The sequence below is a fragment of the Pagrus pagrus genome (assembly GCF_965226575.1).
Source record: "Pagrus pagrus genome assembly, chromosome: 9".
Taxonomy (NCBI): domain Eukaryota; kingdom Metazoa; phylum Chordata; class Actinopteri; order Spariformes; family Sparidae; genus Pagrus; species Pagrus pagrus.
Window position 1 is genome coordinate 3,590,240 of NC_140193.1, and position 25,552 is coordinate 3,615,791.

At 40.8% G+C, this 25,552-nt stretch overlaps 2 protein-coding genes across 2 annotated transcripts; one reads left to right on the forward strand and one right to left on the reverse strand.

The window, feature by feature from the left end:
* Positions 1–434: 434 nt before the first annotated feature.
* LOC311262465 (uncharacterized protein) lies at positions 435–4,145 on the reverse strand. The gene is made up of 3 exons (XM_084361850.1): positions 3,901–4,145; positions 2,608–2,765; positions 435–2,519 (listed from the first exon to the last, which is right to left on the reverse strand). The coding sequence occupies exons 1-3, from the start codon at positions 4,076–4,078 to the stop codon at positions 1,782–1,784; spliced, it is 1,074 nt and encodes a 357-aa protein (XP_084217976.1). The 5' UTR covers positions 4,079–4,145; the 3' UTR covers positions 435–1,781.
* Positions 4,146–5,259: 1,114 nt separating this feature from the next.
* LOC311262466 (actin-related protein 3-like) lies at positions 5,260–24,535 on the forward strand. Its single transcript, XM_084361851.1, has 12 exons — positions 5,260–5,527; positions 11,087–11,142; positions 12,075–12,199; positions 13,141–13,251; positions 13,469–13,564; positions 13,707–13,814; positions 14,967–15,110; positions 18,313–18,486; positions 19,622–19,714; positions 20,378–20,503; positions 21,882–21,965; positions 23,400–24,535. The coding sequence occupies exons 1-12, from the start codon at positions 5,484–5,486 to the stop codon at positions 23,493–23,495; spliced, it is 1,257 nt and encodes a 418-aa protein (XP_084217977.1). The 5' UTR covers positions 5,260–5,483; the 3' UTR covers positions 23,496–24,535.
* The last annotated feature ends 1,017 nt before the right edge of the window (positions 24,536–25,552 follow it).

Genomic DNA, 25,552 nt, shown 5'->3' on the forward strand with positions numbered 1-25,552 from the left:
CGAACGTCTCACAGACAGGCACTCAAAAAAAACACCTAAAAGACGTATTTTAATTTCATTTTATTATGTAAAACTAATTTGTATTTATTTACCTTCGTTCTCTCATTACGCATTAGCAAAAGATGCTATCATTTATATTTTAATTTTGTTCGATTGCATATCAGTCTCTGATTTTGGTTTTTATTAATAAAAAATGTGATATCAGCAGTAATCCATGAGCCATATGGAAACTCAAAGACTTTATTGACACCACCATCTGCTGGTCAGTTGTTGCAACTATCAATATTTTTCATTTTATGGCTCATAATTAAAGCACAGTTCAGCTCAGCGTCCACACACCATTCAAAGATGAAAACACACTGTCTGCAGAGCAAGTACTCAACTTGAATAGGCACCTATCCACACACACACACGAAACACAGAGGTCATCGAGATCAGGTATTTTCTCTTTAATAGAAGCAGATCATCAACACATCCATAACTCACTGTCACTGCCTGATGCTTACAACTCAGAATGATCCATAACTTTGTAGTTTTCCAGGCTGAGAGACATCCATACATTCCTTACATGTATAATAACACGCTGACGGACCAACTAGCAGTTAGTCTGAATAGTTTCTAGATCATAGATTCATTAGAAACTCAACAGTTTACGTTTGAAAAGGCAGAGAAGTGTTTTTTTCCTGATATTACAGTTGCTCCTCGGTACTTTACATCAGTGTCCTTTGGTCGGCTCCCTCTTTATCCTGGTAACAGTCACTTATATTTACTCAGCAAAGTTGCCAGTATAAAATATTTGCATTTGTGTTTTTTGCAAACCACAGATACGTTAAATCTGTATGTTTTTATATATAAACATTCCCGCAATATGCGTCATATCACCTTCACATTGCTTGTACATGAGCTGACTACCGTGCCAGGAGATGGGTTCATATCAAGTTTCATGTCTGTCAGGAGATTGTTAGGCTCATTGTAACTAATAATAATTGCATAGTACTATATACTGTGATATCATGAAACTATGATATCTTTTTGGATAGATGAACCAGGTGAGCCAAAACAACAGGTTTTCCTAAACCTGAACAAGTGTTTTTATGCCTTAATCTAACCAAAGATTTGTCTCAGCATAAAACTGACAATTGGACATAAAGAAATGTAAAGTTTCAACATAACCGTAGTTTGCACAAACATACACTGCCAACATTCAATCCTGTGACTGGGTTGCTTCTTTTATTATCAATGTTAATAGTTGAAATCCTCTACAAGGTGCTAATATTATAATATTTAACACATTTCAGGAGTTTTGTTTGGCAAAGAGGTTAATTTATTTGTTCTGATCTACTTTCTACTGTTATCACTGACTGTTTTAAGTGTTTCACACATTAAGTGTGTTTACAGGGTCAGGGAGTACAACTGCATATGTGAACAAAATAGTTTAAAGCCTTTTGTCGCTCCAGAGGCAGTTGCATTGTGGGTAATGTAGGCTTCAGGTTTTTAAAAGCAGAAATGCACTCCTATAACCTGTTTTCACTCCAGTGTGAAACAAACTGATACAGCAGAACATGCATTCTTTCCTACATTACCCACAATGCAACTTACCCACTGAGTGACATCACTGGAGGCACTTTATCAGATTACATGCAGCTTCCTCTGGAGCCACAAAAGGCTCTTTTCACATATGCAGTTGTAAACACACTTAAATGTGAAAAAACGGTGGAGTTGCCCATTAAGAGGCCTCCTAACCTACACAAGTAATAGTGTCAACTTTGTCTCTAACACTTTCAAGCCAGTGGAAGTATCTCCTCCTCAATCTTCACTGTGTGAGCGTCCGTCTCTCGTTTGATCTCGGAGGCCTGAATAATAACCTGAGAGCTGCTCTCGCTCGTCCCCTCCAGCGCTTGGCTTTGCTGGACGGGCTGCGACGACTGACTCCTGGACGTCCTCCTCGTGTGCTCCATCTCCTCCCACCTCCTCCTCCCAACCTCACACCCTTTGTTCTTCCTCTTCAGAAACCTCTGCCTCCAGGAGTAGTTTGTCTGTGAACACACCTGTTGGGTCCTGGAGCAGCTCCGTGACCGCGTGCTCTCCCGCGGCCCGGGCACGGACGGCGCTCGAACGCATCGTCTCTGCACGTCCTCCTCCACCGCTTTGAACACCAGGTCGGTGATGTCACGTCGGAGTCTCATGAGCACCATGGGGTCTTTGATGTGACGCATATCTGCCAGCATCACCTCTGCAAACTGGTTTAGCAGGTCGTGTTTGGATGCGTTTGCTGTCTGGTCGGAGGAGCCCTCGTCGTTGTGATGGTGCGGACAGCTCAAAGACATGACGTCTGTAACCTGAGGCTGTGGGTTTGGACGGTGGAGGGTGGAGGAGCCAGACTGGGGCTCATCATCCAGATCTTGTCCGGTCACATCAGCATCCAGCGGGCTGCCTAATGAGCTTCCCATCTCCTGATCAATACTTCCTTCGGTCTCTGGCTCCTCGTTGTCCTCCTCCCGATCCTCAAATTTTCCCCCCTGCAAAAAGTACAAGCAGAAAAAAAATCTGCAATCAAGATCTGCAAAGCTGCCTTCAAGGCTTTTCATGCATCGGTTTCCAACATACCAGATGTGGATCACCGCGCCTGCGAACTATGTACGGCCTCAGGAAATCCAGTTTCTCCCTCAGCATCTCCTGCTGGGCCGTGTGGACCCTCTCCGGGTGATATAAGACCCGCCCATACTGAGTCCGGAGGGATCTTGATCTTCTCGCAACATCAGATACTGCAAGAAAAACAGCTTCAGTAAGATATGCATAATTATGACTGGACAGCAGCAACTTAATAGTAAAGAAGTCTTAATGATCGACAGATTTAGTTTTTTATAGTTACCGATTATTAGTAATCAATAACCAATAACCAATATTTGGAACCGGTTTTCATTTGCAGTTAAAATAACAATCTCAGTGTGTCAAAATTTAGAATAACAAGTGATGAAATGTAACTAACTATAATTTACTCAAGTACAATTTTGAGGTACAATTCAATTAAGTATTTTCATTTTTTGCAACTGTATACTTCTTCTGCACTATATAACTAAATAACAAAATAAAAATGTCTCAATCAATTAATTAATATGCCATTAAATGTGCTAAAAATAAAAATGAAAATAAATAGTCATTATTCAAATCCATAAAATGTGACATAAATTGATATTTTGCTTTAATTTACCTCTGTAATTATTAAACTTTGTATTACTATTATTACATGTATTAGTAATTACTAATTACAACTATTTACAACTACTAACCCTTTCTCATTTATTTATTATTTATTTATTTACCAATTTTAAAATTATATAGTTATCTACTTATTAATTTCTGTATTTATGCCTGTGTTCTCCTTTTGCAGAAGTCAGAAAAACATGCTCAAGGTAATTTATAATTATTAACTTCCCAGTGAGGTTTCCTGTTTAAGTGCACTGGTGTCATTTTGAAAGATAAAGTTTATTGTTGAACTGTAAAAACCTCTATAACACATCTTATAACCACATGTGAGTCATCATTGTAAAAAAATGTGTGTATAGCGGCCAATAGATGGAATATTTTTACTCCCTATTACTGTTATTGACATTGGACCCCAAAAATTAACAATTAAAAAAATTGATACAACTAATCATAAAGATACCGAATATCAGCCCGGACGATTATCGGCCGATATTCGGTATAATCGGTCTACTTATGTTGAAAGTTACGATATCTTCTCATATCCTGCACAGTGCAAATTAACAAATAATATTCAATAAATACAAAGTTAAACACACCGAGTCCAGCTGGGTTCATACCTTCCAGCTTCTTCTAGCGTCCATGTTGCTTTTTTTTTGTACATGCTACATAAAAAACAACCCTGTGATTAATTACCAGACTTTCCGATGGATGAGGCGAACTCGCCCCACAGCCTGGTCTTCAGGTCCCGGTCGTAGTAAGAAGAAGCCGAGGAATTATAAAGACACTCGTGTTTGCGCCAGAAGTCTATGAGCAGGTTGTCCATGGCCGGACCCCAGTGTGGCCCCCGGATCTGACCTCTGAAGTGTGTCATATACCCAGAGAGAGCACCTGTAAAGGACCAACCTACTGACTGCTGCGCACCGGCGGCTCCATCACGGCTGTAAACACAGCGGATCATGCGTCTCTTCTTCTGTGGTGCAGCTGGAGGAGCGACCGCTGCTGCCACCTACTGACCTGGAGGACAGACATTTTACAGGTTTCTACCTATATATATATATATATGAAAAGGTTTTTAATTATATATATGGGCATATTGTAAAAATGTTATTATATAGTAATACTTTGTTATTTCACAATAATCGATTATCACAATCATATTGGTTGCATTATGCTGTTACTACTACTACTACTCATCAAAACAGTAATACTGCTATTACTACTACTACTAATAATAATAATAATAAAAACAACAATACTACTACTATTACTGCTAAAAAAAACAATAATACTAAAACTACGACTACTACTACTACTCATCAAAACAGTAATACTGCTATTACTACTACTACTACTACTAATAATAATAAAAACAACAATACTACTACTATTACTGCTAATAAAAACAATAATACCAAAACTATGACTACTACTAATAATGTAATAATAATAATCAAAACAACAACTACTACTACTCCTACTACTACTACTACTATTACTAATAATAATAATAATGATAATAAAATAAAATGATAATTTATAACATAAGTTAGTCGATATAAAATCAATATTATTATTAATGAAAATAGTAGTAGCAACAACACTTGGTTTTCAATATCCATTTAAATGTATTTATTTATGGATCAGAATTTTAATTTCAATATCATACAAAAATTACAATCTATTCCCCATGTGAGAAAAGGACGAGAACACCTTATTAATAAAATCTAAACTGTTTTATATAATATATTCACTGTATACAGCTCAAAAACTGGATTTATCAAAGCACTTTACAACTGACAATTAATAAACCCAATCATTCACAGTTCATAACGTGTATTTATCATCATATTTATATGACTGACAGTAATAAACTCAGTCTTTTATCATCACCTCCAGCAGCTCTTTATATAGGAGTAGTATTCAAAACAGTTCATCTTTATTGACAACCTCACCTGACTACACCGTTATATTATGAACATATGAAGTTAAAGCGGAATCCAGGGACATAAATCACAAAGGGGGCCGAGTCAACACACCGACTGACGCCCGTCCTCCCCGGATGATTGACGGCTGCACAGCCCTGCCTGCGTCGCTCTACCCGGCCTCCGCCATCTTGCCTCTCCCTGCCTGCCAGAAGCCGAGTGCGGAAGTGGAAACGGCACTGTGCGGGGCTCGGGGTTCCGCCTGCGGACCGCTTTGCAAGTTCCTCCAGCCGACGCGGACTGCTTGTCCATCACATTCAACCGTTTCTGAACCGCAGAGACCCCCGGGGAGAGATGGCTGGACGGTTACCGGCGTGTGTTGTCGACTGCGGCACGGGGTAAGCTGTTCGAACCGAACCGGAGCGGACAAGGAGGAGGGGGGAGGTTCGGGTGTCACCGAGAGGAGAGTGTACGGTTAGGGACTGTCAGTGTCAGCACCAGCAGCAGCAGCAGCAGCAACTGGGTGTGTGTGTGTGTGTGTGTGTGTGTGCAGACAGCTAGCAAGCGAGCTAACATGCTAACGAGCAGCTAACTGATACCCTAGATAAAAAACCCCAGTCAGGTCGTTGGAGCTGCTTGTGAAGGGCAGCCGTTAATTTTCCAACATTCCTCCCCCACAGCTCTGTGAGCTAGCTTCATAATTAGCATGGTAGTAGGGGATTTTCTCTGCAAGAAGCCCGGCCAGTGTTTTTCTGTTTGCAAGACCCCGAAACCTGACATGGAGAGAGAGAGAGAGAGAGACAGAGAGAGGGGAAGAGCCTCCACCTCACAGCTGGGTTCATTCATTTAGCTGCTGGCGGGCCGTTAATGTCATTATCTCGATCAAGCTGTATGCTAATGTACCGTTTTCCCCACAGTGTAAGCCCCTGAAGATAACCGTGCCTTCAGCCGAGTGCAATTCATAAATCTTTCTGCTCGTCAGTCAGGATTTGAGCAGGCGCAATGCTACTTCCTATTCAGCCTACACTTCCTCATTCACGCTTTTTAGTCCTTATATGGTCGTTTCTCGGCATCCGAGCATGCTTTTTTAATTAACTTCTCTTATTTCTCTTCTTCGCCAGGCTACCGATTATTTTCCCCCAAACCAAGTCATCTCACGTGTATCGACACAATAAGAATCTGCTTTAGTGGGATTTAAATAAAAAAACAAAAAAAAAACAGACAATAACACAGAGCTGGATTTTCTGTTAGCGCCTCCTGCAGCAGTGTTTGTATTGATCCTTTCCAGGTAGATTTTATATATTTATTTATTTATTTGGTTTCATTCTTCTCTTCGATCATTATACTTTATTTTAGGCTGTTTTCACTGTGTCCACATGAACCCAACCAGTGCATTCGCCTCTGTAATTCTCACTTTAAGGAGGAGAAATGCCTCTTAACCCTTTTAGTCAGATAACAGCACTCGGCAGCAGCAGGATAGGTATGCTCAATTAGTTTTGGGGGATAAAAGTGGTTTGCATTGCTTTGCATGCAGAGGCTTGAACTCATCTCTCCTCACATTGCATTCTTCCCCCCTCCTCCCTTCAGGCAGCTCACCAGTCTGCTGCCTCTGAGACAGCAAAAGAAAGAAGTGCAGCTGAGAAGTGGGTTAGCTCCTGCGCTAGTTTACGCTCATCGAGGCAGATGGCTCCTACTTTGTGGCCAGACCTCGGAGTCATAACACATATGTTCCAATATCAATGACTACCAGAGTTTTTTCTTTTTAATCCGCTCGGTCGTGAAGTCATAGTTTAGCTCACGATGAGATGTTTTAAGTGGAAACTTGTAGCCAGAGAGCACCAGCCTTCAGGCAGATGTGGCGAGGGAGTTCAACAGCTGTATCTGAGTCATGCACATGGTGTCCAAATAGTGACAACCCCACTTCCTTTAGCATACCAACCTTCTAACTAGCCTGATTGCTATTATTAGAGAACTTGATCATGCGACGAAAGCACCGCAGTCACATCCAGATTTGGGTGTAGTTATGGTGAGGTTATCTTTTGTGCAGAAGTAGCTTTACACGGTCAAATCAAGGAAGTCCTACGCCAGAAAAATATCTCAGGTGTTGCAGCCTGATGCAGACGAAATGTTGGGTGGAGTCAGTCTTTATCCGTCCTGTGCAAACAGCTGAAATTTCGTAAGGCTGCAATCATTAACGAGCTTCAGTCAGCAGGGGTATTACTTAAATGACACAATTGTAGGGCTCCACAACATGGTAAATTGTGATTATTTTGACAGATATTAGGATTGTGAGATGATTCACAACTTTTAAAATCATGATGATGTGACGTTTGTTGGTGTTAGTACCAAACAAACATGTTGTCTTACAGCTGAGGAGCAAGTTATAAAGGCCAGGACGTCTCTGCAGCTGTACCGTTGTTACCGTACTGTATCTAGATATTGCACATTTTGGATGATATTTAAAATATACCAACATATGATAGTTTGACAAAGATGGTTAACTCCAGTTGTTAGTGTGGTTGTTGCGCTCAGCTCCAGCTGTCCTGTGCAATGATGTCCACAGTCAGACATGCAGCGCTGCTTGTCGAGGCAGGTTGAAGCAGACAAGCTGGGACGGCTCTGTGGTATGAAGGTGTTCAGAGTGCTGCTGCTACATTCAGTTGCTGTCTGCTCGCCTCGGCGTTACTGTCATAAGACAGCTGCTGTTATCACTGAACGCCAGTCTAAGCTCTTTTTGGATTTGTTTTCATGGACAAAGGGGCGATAGCATGTTGGCAGTAAGAAAAACATGTCCAGAAATGTGATACTAAAAGCAGTCAGACCATGAGACACACTGTTCAAACTCACTGATGCAGCATTTATATTGAAACAAGTTGCACAAGTTTGTTTAATCCTCTAAATAATCAAACTACATGAATCTTTTTGCACTATATCACTGGCAGGTTCGACTGGCTGATACCTGATTTTTATTTTTAAAGTTAAAGGACATGAGGTCGTAAATGCAAAATATTCAGAACAGTATTTTGTTATCATGTATCCACTATTTGATAATATCACAACGAGCTCTTCATTATATATTTTGTTGAGTTGTGTACTCAAGTTTTCCCAACAATGTTCGAACCCAGAGAAATGTGTAATTTTGTTAAAGGAGAGTGAAGAAGGAAGTCGACGAACGTGACTAAGCAAAACGTGAATATAACTTAAAAACATTACCTCTTCTGTAAACATTTCTGCATGACTCATAGATAGATTTTCATCAGCAAAGGTAGCAAAACACACACTTACATTTGATCACTTTTAAAAGTTTTGTGCCAGAAATGTTAGCAAGCAGTGGCTTATTTTATAAGAATATTAGCTTTTCATTTTTCAGTTGTGTTTTTGTGCAACTTCAAGTCCAATATACACTCTCCTTTTGTCTAACTTGATAGATAATAAATACCTCACCTGCTGTTTGTCAGCTGAAGGACACTAAAATGCTCGATTGACCTTAAGCTGTGGGACCGTCAGTACACAAATAGTCATAGTTAATTCAATGTAAATTTTAAATAATGCAGCTTTCAGGTTTTGAGCGTGAGTGACAAAGCTCACTGAGATACAGTATGTTGATTGCATAACTCCTGAAAAATGCACCTCCATATTGTCACTATTTGTTCTGGCTTTTATCTGACACACTCTTATCTGAAGTGACCATCACTGTTCAGCTGGTGTTGTTATATTTGGCCCAGACATGAACAGTTGATGTAGTGGATGATAGAAAATCCATATTGTTCTGAACACGAGTTATTTTTGTTCAGGCACGTTGACCCATTGATTGATTGATTTAAAAGATAATAAAAGCTCATTTCTTTTGCCCTGAAGGGATGTCAAAGTGGTGTTATTTAGTGTCATTAGCAGTGAAGAAACTTTCCTCTGTCAAGCCCAGAGACATGACATATCAGAGGAAGATATATAGAAAGTCGCTAGTGGGAGAATTTCTTTATCTTCCAAGGCAGTGTATAAACTTGGACCTAAAAAAATATCGACAATTCTGACAAAATTGTGCTCCCATTTTTCTTTTTTTGGTACGACTGAACACGGTGGTCCTGCCAACTATTCCCCTCAGGTTTTTACTGTATTTGAACACGAGCTATTGTGTGTTCTCATTGTGTTCTTTCTCCTGGCTCTACCTTTTTAAAAATCAACATTGGCAGGCAGCTCAGTGTGCTTGACAGATAGGTGAAGCTGCCAGATTAGATTATATAACTTTATTCACACAACGTTTTCAGCTCCTGACAAACCAAAGAGATACTCAGCCGAAGCAGAAAAGAGGCAGATGAGGAGGATGATGATGGTGGTGGTGGTCTCAGATAATGACAGAGGAGGGGGACAGAATAAAGAAAGACATAAATCTAGGTTGTGTCTCTTTGTCCAGCTGGGAAGCAGACGTTTCGCATTTTAGTTAAACACATGATGAACACATGCTGTGGAGGAAAGTGCTCTTAGTTATCAGGGCATCAAATGTGTCATTCAAATGTGAGACATTAAAATTGCATCTTTTTTGCATTATGTTTTTTAAAGTTTAGCTAGATTTATGTGCTCAGGACAGCAGGGGTTATCAATGCAGCCTTCAACTGATATGAATTTTAATTTACAAAGGTGTCAGGTATGATATTGCAAATCATAAACTCTTAGAGAAAACCGTAGAAGGCATATCCCGACTGATACTTAATTCTTAGGGCCGATGCCGATATTAATATTAGGAACTTCTGATATTTATACATTAGCTGACATTTTTTGCAACCCCAGAAATGTGGTTCTCAAACATTACACTGAAATTTGCCAGTGATATGCGTTCACACAAATGACACGATGGAGAATAGATGGTGAAAAGAAGTTGCAAACTTGCACCACCAGTATTAAAGACACTCACTGTAGAGCAGTGTGCTGTTTCCTGTCTGTATTTATTCTACACAAATATCTGTTGTCACCTTCATAGAAAAGTAACGCATCATTTCCTGTCATCCAGGAACAAGAAACCTTTTGAATGGTGCTCAGGACAGGAAATGTAAAAGCATTCGTGAGCCTGACTCAGGTTGAATCTAAAAAGTTGTAGGTGCACAAACCAAACCACAGACTATTTTTAAAAGTCATTATAACTCACATTTGAGCATATTTGAGACCAAAGTTTCCTCATAACATTCAGTCATTTCCCGACTGCTGATGTGGCTCGTCCTGCCTCTTTTTTTATAAAGTGAAATTCAAAGGAGCTACTGTTATGACCAGGATGTGGCCTATTATGCCCACAGTGCTTTGGCAGTCGTCAGCAGTGTCCTCTATCAGTCCCTCGGGCCCTGTGAGCAGGGAGTATGAGAGTCCTGTCTGGGCCTACCCCAGTCGGGACTACATCTGGTTAGCATCTGCCCCAAACAACACCCTCTGTCCCGAGAAGGAGGCTGTAAAAGGCTTTGATGCTAAGACTGAAGGTGTCTTAACTGAGCGGTTTGTGAGCATGGAGGTGGAAATTTTGCTCGTGTGTCGTAGTCAGAATGAATTTTTAGACACATCTTACATCATCTTTTTATTCGTGCCACTTCCCTCTTGCGTAGAGAAGTAGACAATAAAGAAGGCTGCAGTGTTAAGGTCACAGCTAGTTTATATTAAGGATGGTCAGTTTATGCAGAAGTGATCTTTTTCTTTTTCACCCGAGACAGATATGAATAGTCTTCAGTTTCCCGATGTGACATGAATGGCTCTTTTAATGGCCTCGCATTAGCAAACTCCAGAGCCGCCGCTGCTTTTGGCACCCAACCAAGCCGCCAAAGGACAGTGATGGCATTGATCAAAACGATAGCAGCCAAAAATAATCTTTACTGAAGTAAACTTTCATGAATACAAATGTAGTGTAGCAGGTGGTTTCTTTTTTAATGTGCTGAAGCTGCAGCGTCTGTATAATGAAATGTGAATCTTCTCTCTTGCAGTTACACCAAACTTGGGTATGCAGGGAACACAGAGCCACAGTTCATCGTTCCATCATGTGAGTATCTTCACTTTGCATTGAATTCCCCTCACACCAGCCAAACAAGCCTGTGACGTGAAGGATTTTAGATTTAAATGGAAGTCTGAGAGAAATCCTGGGTTTCACGATTGTAATAATAATCCTTTCACAACACTAAGAAAGTATAAACTCACATGAGCATTTTTATTGAAAGATTTTATTGTATTTTTGACCCCACAACACTTCTTTGTCGGCTCGAAACCGAAACAATACAGTAACCTAATAATACAGTACAAATAATCAATACAAATAAGCAGAACGTCAGATGAAAGTACAGTTTAAAGCAGAAACAGACAACTTTCTCATTCCCTGTGGTATTACTGTTGGCACCACTGTTGCAAAGACAGAGTTAGCAACCTGGCTACTTTCCAAAGCAAAAAACTAAACTGTAAAAATCCTCAGAAAATTGACCTAGAAACCCTGATCTCAGTGCGATGAAAAGGCAGAGCAAAACACCTGGTTGTGTTAATAAGTAGGCAGTTACTGACTGATCTAGCAGAGAGAGGGCCAGTTTTGAATCACCTGAAGTCCCCGTTGTGAGAGGAAACACATTTGAAAGAGGGAACAGACTCTCCATCGATTGAATTCCCCGTCTGTTTGCTCTCGTTTCATCTCGGTTTCTATCACTCTCCATCTTCACCTTCTTTGCCTCCTCCATCAGTTTGGCTCTTTTTCTTTTGCAGTGTAGAGTTTCTACAGTTACTCCACTGCTACCTGAGATTGTCACTGTAACACCTATCGTGTTCAAATCCTAATGGGTCTCTATCGCATCCAATTTTAAAGCTGAAGTTTGGATATATAATGCTAAAAAAAAGTTAATTTAAATGTGTAACGATTCATGATTAATGATGAAACAATAAAATGGACACACAACTCTGTAAGAGAGATTATGATCTCTGTTTTCTTGTCAGGTATCGCCATCAAAGAGTCAGCCAAGGTCGGAGACCAGGCCCAGCGGAGGATGATGAAGGGGGTGGATGACTTGGACTTCTACATCGGAGATGAAGCAGTAGACAAGCCCTCATATTCCACTAAGGTACGTGACCCTGACGGCTCAACACGCCCACAGGAGCAGCCGGCAAAGCAATTACCATGTCTGATATGTTGGATATATTCATCGTCTGTGTGTCACTTAGTGATTCATGAACAAGAATGAAAGGAGAGACTTTCTTGCCATTTTGCTGCAGTAGTGGGCGTCTGTTTTTCTTTTACCAAAACAAGGAGGAGAGAGACTTTACCAAGGTCAAGCTCGGAGTGGGAAACAGCTCTATCAACTCATTTACCATGAAACATTTGCACTTTACATTTAACACATGAAATGCGTATGTAACGTCAACGTTAGCAAGACACATCCAAACATTTTTGTTTGGTGTTTACATCATTTTTTTGGGGTCAGGAAGTCATTTTTCCGATTATTCTGTCAGCACATGAATGCACCATTAGTTTAATTGGTGTTGTCACTTACATATTGTGTCATTTCCTGTTGGTATAAAAGCGATTATTATATGTTTATTTCTTATATAATACCTGCATAAAAGCATACTTAAAGTTCAGTATGTAATGCACACTGTATTTTATATACAGTCTTTATGTAGTATGGAACTGAGACACTGAAATGGAAAGCAGCTATAATGATTGTTCAGTGTTTGACAAGTTCAAACTGTTCACTAAACTACTTTCACCTCTAAGTGTTGTGGCTGATGGCAATCAGCTGCACCTGCATGATGTCATGAGACGAGTTACATGCTGTGCATTTCAGACATTGCTGTTGCAGCGTTTATCTGCAGACACAGAAGAGAAACTGTTATGTCAATGCACCTGTTGTCATGTATGTTTGACTGAAGTACAGATATTTAAAGGGTCGTCTATGCAACAATCTCACAAAAACACAGATGGCTAGAGTGGCTGTTTTTAAAATGATGTTGCATTTTTATGTCACAAAAATGTTCTTAATTAGCTGAACCCTTGTTCCAACAGTGGCCAATCCGTCACGGCATCGTGGAGGACTGGGACCTAATGGAGCGCTTCATGGAGCAGATCATCTTCAAGTACCTGAGGGCTGAGCCTGAGGACCACTACTTCCTCCTGGTAAGAGACTTAAGGAATGTGGTCAGGCCAGAACTGCTCGTGATGGACATTTTCAAAGTTCTGCTCTCTTCTCTTAGAGTGAAATTAACATTTTGGCTCATCAGCCAAGGACGAGTAAATACAAAATGTTGGCACAAAGACCACACTTTTTCTTTTAAGTCTGAATTGTGAGAGGAAAACGACTGCGTTGATGTTCTGTTTATTTCTCTGTTTGCAGACAGAGCCTCCTCTGAACACACCAGAAAACCGAGAGTACACGGCCGAGATCATGTTCGAGTCCTTCAACGTACCTGGGCTGTACATCGCTGTGCAGGTGAGAGATGCTGGGTCATCTAGTTTGTGTATGACGAGGAAATACACCTGATACCTGCAGATATTCCTCTCATCTGTTTTATATTTCTGTTTTCCTAAAATTTCCCTCAAAGTCAGTTTTTAATCCATCGTCTGTGTTTCAGGCTGTGCTTGCTCTAGCAGCCTCCTGGACGTCCAGGCAGGTAGGAGAGAGGACGCTGACCGGCACCGTCATCGACAGTGGAGATGGTGTCACCCACGTCATCCCTGTGGTGAGTTTCCAGATCGACAGGCGAACACTCACTCCCTCAGTGTTTCCCACACATAGGCTTTACGTGGCGTGTCGCTCAGATATATTAACAGCCACCTAGGACCCATTTTGGCATCTATATTGTTTTTTTTTTTCATCCATTTGAGAGAATCCATGATCAATTAACCACCACTGATATCATTGAGTGTAAAAGCTTGTCAGTACACAGTACAGTACAATGCCGATGTCATTTGGTACTACGTTGGCATTGATCGTTTGTATGTGCTATGTCATGAACAACAAGCCTCCTCCACGCACGAAGAGAAAACATCAGGAGTTGTGTTGCTGATGGAGAAGGTCAACAGAGCAGGGAGAGAAAAAGTGAAAGAAGCAGGCCTATATGTGCATTCAGAAACCAGAGGTGTAGGTGTGTGTGGGCTGAAAAGAGAACTGAAGGTAAAGGCAAGGTTAGCAGACTGAAGTAGTTTGTAAGAAAACACTGAAGGATGTGTGCTCTCTTTCCGGCCATTCAGGAGCTGGGCTGAAAGAGTCAGGGTCTTAAACTCAGAGGAAATTCTATATTATGATTATACATTTATTGTCATAGACGTTTGAAATGTATTCTCATGTGATCTTTGACTATAACCAGGCAGGACTTATTGTAACGTCTGTTCCTTTTTGAATTTCTGAGAGAGACACGGTCATTTATTTTGCCTGCACAACACTGACAACTCATACTTAACCATGATTAGGCGCAGCAGTTTGTAAAGAAGTGTTACATTGAGTTTTTTATACACCTTGTGGACAAGAATGAAGAATTTCGTCCCTTTAAAAGATTATTCTTCCACCTGTCCGCTTGCTCAGTAACAGGATGGTGTTGATGTCTGAAAGTAGGCCACGGTATTTCAGAGGATGGAAGGAATTACTCAGATTTAGGAAATGTGCTAGCAGAATATATTTAGCGGCTGGATGACTGAATCAGCATGTCTGTAGCCGCTGCTGAACATGCACAAAAAAGGGGCCAAACACAACACCGTGGGGACGTGGAGAGGGCCTCGCAGTGATGGAAAAACATTTGTGTCTCTGTGTTTTCTACACACTTGTACTTCCCTATTAAGTTTCACATTATATGACGTAACCTCTGTGTCTGTATCCGCTTCCCTGTCTCTCTTAGGCTGAAGGTTATGTAATTGGCAGCTGTATAAAGCACATTCCCATCGCAGGACGAGACATCACCTACTTCACCCAGCAGCTCCTCAGGGAGAGGGAGGTGGGCATCCCGCCGGAGCAGTCGCTGGAGACGGCCAAGGCAGTCAAGGTAGGTCCTCAGCTGTGGTTCCTCTGCTAGGAAGGTGATGACGGGTTATTTCTTGTATCATCAGTGGGATACACACAAAGACCTCAGTGTTAATTTTGGAAGCCATTTTAGTCTTAGTCATACAATGACGATGCTTGTTTTAGTCAAATAAAACTCATATATTTTAGTCAACTTAATGATAAAAAGCCTCAGCTCACTTCCCGGGGCATTAATAGCAGGGTGCTGCGCTTCCAAGTCCGTTTTGCATTGAAGCCACAACGTCATGAACTCGCTGTCTGTTTGGGACTCACCTGCGGGGGTTCTGGTTATCTGGACACATCAATCAGTAACACGAAAGTATTGTTTATACTCTGACAGATGGACCAGATGCTCAGTTGGGGGAACAATATCATGCATTTTTCGAATGTCACTAACGTCTCAGTCCTGCCTTGTCTCATCAACAAAAACACAACATATATCAAATAACCAATTTTAGCTGGTCAACATCTCATCTAAGTCAAGTAAAAAAGGTTGTCGATGAGCATTTTTCGTCAGTTTTTCGTTAATGAAATAGGACACTGATGTCGTTATGTTTTGAATAATCTGTTTACACTGTTGTGTAACACACCTAGCAAATAAATCTCCTCCCTGTAATCTGCAGAGTTTCTTTATAGGATGCACGAACTGACGTCCTTATATTATTATACTGATTCATCTTCACTCCTGTTTATGAACCTGACTGCAGCAGTGACCCATGAAGGTGACCTCCGTTGTCGAGTGTTTTTGTTCTGTAATGTCGACTGCTGACTGGAGCTGGAGGGGAAATGTTCTTTACTTCATGAACGTAATGTTACAGAGAGGAGAGGGGAAGAAGAAGAAGAGAGAGAACCAGAGTCTCTGATGAGTTCAGTGAGAGGTTGACCTGAATTCAAACACACACACACACACACACACACACTCTCAGTGTGTGCTGCTGCTCACTAGCTTACGGCTAATGTACAGTCAGGTCATCTGGCTATTTAGGGCGAATAAACACATATACACACAAACCGTGGTCGGACTTGCTGGTAAACAGCCGCCTTTGCAGATGAAAATCTATCTTAGTAGGGTCAGGCACAAATGTTCAAAGACGAGATATTGTTTTAAAGTTTTATTCACGTTTGGTATCGTTTGCCATCTTCCTAACTCACTTTGGAAACATTAGGTATAGTGTAAGGACACATCTGAACAAAATATATAACAAACGTCGAGTCGTTTTTGGACATTTTAATGCAGAATTCTTACATATCGTATTTTGAAGAAAATCACACTGAGGTTAGAAAGTCCATCCATCATCATAGCTTAAATTATATTTCGGAAAATACTGTTTCCAATTTTCTGTCTCATTTTCTCTTCTATTAAAGGTTTTTTGGGGAAAAAAATCTGCCACAAACACAAAATAACTCCTAAGAAATCTCTCCATCAGTGCCTGAGACCATTACAGTACAAACTGCAGTGAAACTAAAAGTTCATTTAAAGTGTTTCTGGGGTTTTCATTGGAGCACTTTTGGTCAGATAATTCATATTCATACATTTATCATAGTGGCAGTGATGGAAAATGTGAAGGAAAATTGTGATTTCATTGTTTTTCTTCATGAGGGCAGCAGGTGGCACTATCGGTCTGCCTGGTACTTGCAGCTGGTCTTCAAAAAGCTTTTCTTTGGCTCTGTTTGTTTAGTTTCTGATAATTAACACCGACTCAAGCTCATCAACTTAAGCGAAACATGATTCTTTATTCAGGACACGACACAGACGGGAGATGAACAATAAGGAGTAACTTTATTGCAGTTTAATCTTGGTGTCTCCAAACCTCATTTAAATTATTTGAATTTTTGAAATTATTTTTTATTACAGGTCGCAAATAGAAACGACTTTACGTTGACTTCATTTGTGTTCAGTCATTGTTGCTCCTTCTGTCAGTGACCACAATTTATTGATTCACCTCAATTCTCGACGATTCCCTCATGTTTATTAAATAGCTTGTTATCTAAGACTTTGCTCTCGATGTCAAGGACCATTGTTCATTACCCCGAGACTGACAACAACAACAAATAATGTGAATTCAGATAATTAGCATTAGCACTGAGGGGGTTGTGCGCCGTGCATGTTGCTCAATCATGTCTGGAAATGTTAATTCCACGTCTGTCTGTGTTGCAGTATGGACCCAAATCAAACTAACGACATCTTCTCATTCATATTCACCGTTACAGAAGCGAAATCGTTTACTTGTGTTGTTGCCTTGTGCAGCAGTACAATGACAATAAAGTCTTCTCGAATCTTGAAAATCAATTACACTCTAAACTCGTGTAAGTTTTCAAATTAAATGTGTTTTCATAACTCCTCAGATAGACCGGCGAGGTCAACGGAAAGACAGTTCGTGCTCTCACACAAACAGAAGAGGACATTGTGTAGGTTAATTCTGCTGGTTAATTTAAATTGACTGGTTTGATGGATGCGTGTGCAGCAGGAAGGTAGAAAACACAACACGGTGATGAGAGATTCCCTCCATAACTGTTCTGATTCTTGTAGTTTAAGGGACAAAAACAACTTAATGTATAGGGATGGCTATCGTTAGGATTTTATCGATCCTAATACTCTTATTGATAGTTCAGTTCTTTATCGGTTCTCGTCACAGATTGAGTGTGCAGATGCTTCTTGCTGTTTTAGTTTGATGTTTTATAGCTCAAGCACCTCCGCTAAGTTTGTTACTGGATGAGCTGTGTTTTTTCCTCATCTCTTCCACTCACCTGCCGCCCCGGGATCAGTGCATATAATCGTGAAGACATCCTTCTAAGAGTTTAATGCCCTTACGTCTTATAGGGCTGAAACCTTTTCGCCTTTGCTTATTTCTGTTCTGAAAAAATATATTGTACAAGAAAGAATAAACTCAGAACAGGAATAGAATTGAATGTGAATGTTTACAGCAGCAAAATCACTTTAAACTCAATAATATCTCTGGAAACAGACTGAAAAACGTCAATAAAATGATGTCCCTGACATGAAAATGCTGAGTGAAGATCACAAATTACATATCAACGTACGCATGACCATGAAGGAATTACGAGAGCTGTCTACCTATGTTTCAAAGCTGTACAGTCAGTATTATAATGTGTATGTGAGGTGTTGTTTTTTGTGCTGTGCTGAAGCTGATTATACAACTTTTTATTTGTGCTTTCCCCATCAGGAGCGGTACAGCTACGTGTGCCCAGATCTAGTCAAAGAGTTCAGCAAGTACGACACGGACGGCTCCAAGTGGATCAAACAGTACACCGGCATCAACTCCATCAGCAAGAAGGAGTTCACCATCGACGTGGGCTACGAGCGCTTCCTGGGCCCGGAGATCTTCTTCCACCCGGAGGTTGGTCGGCGCAGTGTGATATAAAGCAGAGGACACGCAGAGCTTTAGATTATTGAGGCGTCCAGAGAATAGACAGCCCAGACATGACAACCAGTCTTTAAGGTCTGAACGGAGTAAATATAGAGAAGGACAGATGTACTATAATTAGAGACGTGTCTATAGGCAGACACCGAGCATCCCACGAGAACACAGAATCAAAACACAGACTGACATCTATCAAAAACAGTTTGCCTTGAGAGGTTATGCAACAGTTTCTGTTGAAAAGGGGTAACTGGGGAGAAAAACTGCTAAATCTGGATGAGATGGAGGCTCGAGAGATAACAGCAACAAGGACGAATGATTCACTTACATGAGGAAAACCACATCGTTTCCTCAGCTCTGATTTAGGACTTTAATGATGGAGCATCAGACACAATTTGTACGATGACAGTTTGGGATCAGAGCTCCTGTTTGCTCGATGTTTTCTTTATTATTCCCATCTGTGTGATGTTGACAGTTTTGGTTCAAGACATAAACATCAAACATGTTTAAAATAATCTTAATAAGAATGAAAGACAGTGACCTCAAACCACAAAGTAGTGCTGGGCGGATATGGCCTTAACATAATGTTACACAATGAGAATTTTGTTGAATAATCATCAGTAATGTGAAGTGTCGGGTAAGTTTAGAGAATTACATCACTTTACTAATTGCATATAATTAGTATAAGTAGGTATTTGTCAACTTAACAAAATGCAGGCGAGGTAAACAGAGCAGGCGTTCAGTGAGGGTGGGCCGACTCCACATCTCTGCTGCTGGGACCGGCTCTCCTCCCTTTCTTTCGCACCGCTTGCGGTGGCGTTTGATCCGGCTGAATCAGAGGATGTTGTGGGCAGCGGCTGCATCAAGCTTCGCTTCACTTAATCCAGTCCTGAGCTTCATTTTCCAACATGTGTTTATCATGAACGCCTCAATTCCCTCAACCTGATCGAGCTCTTCTTAAAGTGTGTAGCTAACAACAAACCCATCAGGCTGAATCACCAGTGTTGTGCAAGTTTACACTTTACTTGAGCCAGAAAGTTCAAAATGAGCTAGTTCATGTTCATTTCTTCCGTTTGTTTTGTAACACGTCTTCAATGTTTATTTCTAATCCCAGTTTGCCAACCCTGACTTCACCCAGCCTATCTCTGAAGTTGTGGACGAGGTCATTCAGAACTGCCCGATTGACGTCAGGCGTCCTCTCTATAAGGTAAGATGACGACAGGATGATTGTTTGTGATGAACAACTGTTCAATGATTCTCTTTTTTCCTGAAATACTTCGCACCATTCAACAACACCTGCTCTGACTGCAGCTGGAGTTAACACAGGGTTTGTTATATCACGTTCAGACCTGTCAGCGGATCGATTCAGACGTCTGGTGTCTGTGAATCGACTATTTTTGAAGAACTCCGGTGTTTTGTTTTTGTTTTGTTTTTGTTAATTTCTAAGAAGATTAGAATTAGGGCTCCAGCTAATGACTATTTTCATCATCTAGATACATTTTTGGGTCTATAAAGTGTCCAAAAACAAGGGGAAATGTCGATCCAAGTTTTGTTTGCTATTATCTTTCTGTCAATTGACCAATCGTTACAAATTAGTTGGGTCGGGGCTTTGTGTCAGAGCTCTGTGAGGATGCCCAGCTTCTGTACATTTATCTTCACTGAGTAGAGACTGAAATGATGAAAGGAAGTGTGAGATTGATGCATCACTGTGTTCATAAAGTGGTATTTCCTATCACCGAGTTGTGCCCGACACACTTGCGACGGAGGACTGTGGACTGTTTTCCCAGACTGGCTGGCCACTCTCAGGTCACAGGTGTTAAGTGCTTCTCATTCTGCAGCTTTGTAATCCCTGTCACCTTTTTCCCCACAGAACATTGTTCTGTCAGGAGGCTCCACCATGTTCAGGGACTTTGGGCGTCGTCTGCAGAGAGACTTAAAGAGGACAGTTGATGCCCGACTGAAGATGAGTGAGGAGCTGAGTGGAGGCAAGCTCAAGGTGAGAGCGCACGTTAATTTACACGCAGCAGCGATCAATAGCGCTCGACAAAACACAATCACCGTCTGAGCTGTGAAACGGAGAGGAATGCCTTTAAAGTTTATGTCCTCTCCCACTACAGCTATTGTTGGTATGGTTGCGTATTGAATGCAGATTAGTTGATTTCAATATCAAATTTATAATTGAGATGTTTTTCACCTTGAGGGAAGAAGTCAGTCTCTCCTGCCTCCGAGCTGTGAAGGCAGCACCTGTGATGAGAAGTTAAATGTCATCCTCCCTCAGGCTGAGCTGACGGGTGTCTGTAAACCCACCTCAGGCATGAAAGAAGGAGATGGTGGATGTAGCTAACATAGAGAGAAAACATGCTGAATTACACAAGTAATGTGAGCTGACTTTGTCTCCCTACATCTCCTGGACGGAGACGAATTTCATGGATTTAAAATGCACCCATCTATTATTAAAAAAACAAAAACTGGGAGTCACAGACCTGATCGACACAGATTTCACAGCTGATTGTTGTCTTACTGATTGAAATACGTGCTAATGGAGGGTGGGACAAAGTATTGACAGGTCAATATATTGTCTCGCCTCCTCTTGATACATGATTACCGATACACTGGCACCAAACATCTATATTTTTAATAAAACATGCGGCGCTCTAAACAGTTTCCTTTAACAAGCTGACCTACCTGAGTCACCACTTCATGACTGCCTGTGTTGTAAACTTAATTTGGCAGTTCAGCCTTTTGCCAGTTTGTGACTATTTTACATTTGAATGATGACACACAGTCACTGCGTGTGTGAAAGAGGCACTAAGCTGAGACTCTATGCACTGCTAATAGATACATAATTCCTGCACTTCTACCTTCCTTATTGTACAGTTAGCCAGACATTGTGATGTATTGTTGGATTATTGTCTTGCAATGTATTGATTATCACAGAATCGCAGTGATTCCCACCCCTGATACTAATCTCACGGTGACAGAAGACAAACACGTCTCGTTTAAAATCAGCTTTACATTTTCGTTGCATCTAACATTGTAATAATATCGTTGGCTCGATGCACTTTTGAACTCTAATAACAATTCTTGTCTGTTGCCATGGCTGCTAACGTTAGCACTGCTAATTTGCGTTACTCATCTGTGACTCTCTGACCTGCTGAGCAGGGGCAATCGCTCACGCAGCTCATTTGGTATCGGCGCTGATTCTACACATAATGTTAAATAGACTTGGGACCTGCTGTAATAATGCAACCTGATGTTATATAAAGTGGATCTGAACCCGTCCCAGGTGGACCCACGAAGACCTCTACATCCCATTTCTATTATAGCTCACATAAGTGTAACTGTTCTCCATTTTTCCTCTCTGTCCTCCTCAGCCCAAACCAATCGATGTCCAGGTTATCACTCATCATATGCAGAGATATGCGGTGTGGTTTGGTGGATCAATGTTAGCGTCAACTGTAAGTATTACTGCACTGCATCATCATGTACTCGTTATATATTCTGACAGAGGGTAATGTCCACTTTTCATCTTGTGACATCGAAGGGCGTGCAGCACTTTGGTTCAGTTCCTATTTGTTGTGTAATTTATTTTAGTCCTGTGTCACTGGGTGGAAGTGAATGCTGTGGGCGGTCGTGACATGTCATTACTCTTTTCTTTTTTCCACCCTTGATGAGTCATTTGTGTGAGCGGAGTCGATAATTTTACCAGCAGGAAATGTGATTGAGAGCGAAGGTCTCTGACACTTGATTTATAAAAAGGCTAATTGATGTCAAAATGGAGCATTGTTCTCTGATGATAATCACTGCTCTTTATTATGTCTCATGCTTCTCTTTTAACGTCGTGTTAATGCCCCATATTATCTGTAGGAAGTGGTTTAATTTGAAAAACAGGCAGAATTGTGAAACGTCTGCAGCCATCATTTATCACATTTTCAAACTACTTAACACACGTAATCATTCGCAGCTATGTGTTACCTCTTGTTACAACACAGCTGATACAGTTCATTCTTTGAAGGCCAATTAAAATCACCATAATAATGACACACTGTGGTCAAAGTGAAGGAAGACAAAAATTCTTCAAAAAGTCTTTTTATAGCTCCCAAGACAAAGAAGTTTTGTAAGTGAGTGACTGAAGAAAAGACGACAACATTTAGCATCTTAATCTAACAGGCTGACATTTGCACTGCTAATTGGCTGCCTGGCCTGTAAACTGATTTTAGCAGTGCACTTTTTTTTCCTGGTGGATATTTTGTGTGCTGGCTCTTTTAGAAAGTGCTTGAAAAGACTTGTATTCATGGTTGTGGCGAAGATGGACACTAGCTAGCTAAGCTCAATTCTAAGGCTCTTTCTGTGTTTTGTCGCGGCTGTTGTCCGGCTGTAATCAGACTGAAAACAGCACTGCATTGACAGAGATACAAAAGAGACACGGTGCTATTTGTGGGGTTGTGTTGCTTCAGCTAGCAGTGAAGTGATAAAATACAGTTGAAGGAATAGACTGATACGTTTAAAGTAGTATCAGACACCAACACACTGCACAGTGATTTACAGAGCTCAACGGTTACAGTTGCCAGGTTAACATCAGCAACCATTTTTTAAACACTGGAAACCAGACTTTTAAAGCTTTTTACATTTGCTTTCCAAACACACCCACCATCTGGCAGGACTGAGGAAGGTCCTTCGGTGCAAAGACAGTTCCACTTTTCCCTGCAGCAGCAGCAGCCGCGGCAGTTTGTTTAAAATAAATAAAATAACCTTCCTGTCTGAACAAAGAAAACAACACCACCTGCAGAGAGCAGATATGCAAATATATGTGACTTTTTTTTATGTTGATGTCTTCTGTTTATTTTCTGTTCCTATACTCACCTTCATCTCGGTCACTTGTGCCTCCACAGCCTGAGTTCTACCAGGTTTGCCACACCAAAAAGGACTACGAAGAGATCGGGCCGAGCATCTGTCGCCACAACCCCGTGTTCGGAGTCATGTCTTAACTTTGGACCTCCCGAAGTCTAACAGCGGAGGGTCGGGGCGGGGGAGGGGCGGTGAAGTTAGGTTGTGTAAAAGGACAGGCTCAGGAGGTGGAGGACGGTGGCGCTTCTGTGCTTTTTTGATTACTTGTTCAGCTGTGGATGTGTGGGACGAGGAGGCGATCCAGAATAAATACAAAAAAATAAAAAAACAAAGCAGAAAAGAGACCAGACCAAACACACACAGCGGCTGGAAAATGTATCGTGAATGTTCCTTTTTTTTTTTTCTTTCTTTCTTTTTTCTTTTTCAAAATGAGGGAAAATGTTTTGTAAGCCAAAACAATTTTAAGAACTTTTCTGGATCGTGTTGAACAACATGCAGTGAGTGACGACGATGATGATAAAGATTATGATGATGATGATGATTATAAAGATGGTGTTGGAGGAGGTCTTGGATGATAACAAAAAGCATTGATAGTAGTTTCCTGACACCAGAACATATTATTTATGTTTATAAGATCCAGATCCGAACATATTATTGTCTCCTTTTTATTTTCTGCATTATTTTCCAACTTCAAAATGCACATGTCTGTGTATCACGGTAAGAGCTTGTTTATATTTCATACAAAAAAGTTTTTTATATGTAAAACTTGGGAAATCAGGGGGTAAAAAAACAAAAAAAATCACGGATACCAGTACGAGCAAGAGACTGTTTTAACCCACGACGATGCAGCTTTGATACGCAGTATTTTCTCGAGTTTTGAGTAGGTGCTCTCCTGTTATACCCCAACATGTGTCATCGCTGTCCGCCCTTTAATTCTTCAAACATTTAATTCACTTCTGCTTCACTTCAGTGTCAGGATTCCACCTCTGTGATGCGGTGAAAGAGGAAAAGAGAGAGGACTTACTGAGGTTGTAAAGATGAAACTGAATAAGATCGACTGTCAGACCAGTATTGTTAGACTAGAAGTTTTTTTATTAATAAATACCAAATTATTAAAAGAATGGGATTTGTGTATTTAATGCCTTGCAACATTCCAATAAAGGCTCAAATTTGTTTCTAAGTGCTGGAGTCTTTGTCCTAACTTCTTACTTTCTGCACGTTTGTTGATGCTGTTTAAAAAAAAGTCATAAAAAGTTTCTGTTATGTCCAGTAAAGATGAATCGAAGGACTTGGATTGATTGAATTAAGACAATTGTCACATGGTGACACCAGAAACGCAACTCCAGGAGACGATTACTTTCATTATATATTTTATAGTATTCATTTTGAACTCTCTATCGTATGTTTGATGTTTGTAAACATTATTGCATTTTTAAATGGCAGCTCTGTGGCGGCTGGACTGTTAAATAATTGAGTTAAAAAACAAATATTTCCAAATTGATGGCCCAAGAGGCAGTAATTGTTCAAATAGCCTGTTGTTTTATTATAAAATATGAACCATGAATACAGCCCAGCGCTGCTCCTGACAGGCCTGTCTGTCTACGTGGAGTTTGTCTTTGACAGTAATCAGTAAAGATGATGACAAGATGATGAGGAGCGCCGCGCCGCGTGATGTGATGCAGGCAGGGCCATCATTGTTGGGATGAACAGGGGATGGGGGTGTGGAACAATTAATCTTTAACGAGGAACATATTAATTGCATCACCTGCAGCGATCCTCCAGCATCAGGGCGCATCTTATTCACAGCTGAAGCACAAACAACATTAAACAACCACCACGTCTGATGGAAGTCTGTCTGATGAGACTCAGGCAAGGCAGCTCAAAGTGCTTCACAGGGGCATACAGATTACATTCAAAGATATTAAAAACAAGTTAAGAAATAGGAAAGTAAGCTAAAATAGAATAAAAGAGACAAGACTAGAAAATAAAAGTCACAGTTGCAGTTCAGAGCCTTGAAATTGCTTCAGTGAAGGCAGAGGCAAACAGAAAGGTCTTCAGCCTTCATGTAAACGAGGTGAGAGTTGGAGCGGACCTGCAGTTTCCTGGGAGTTTGTTCCAGATATGTGGTTCATAATAACTGAACGCTGCTCCTCCATGTTTAGTTTTGACTGTAGGGACTGAAAGCAGACCGGTACCT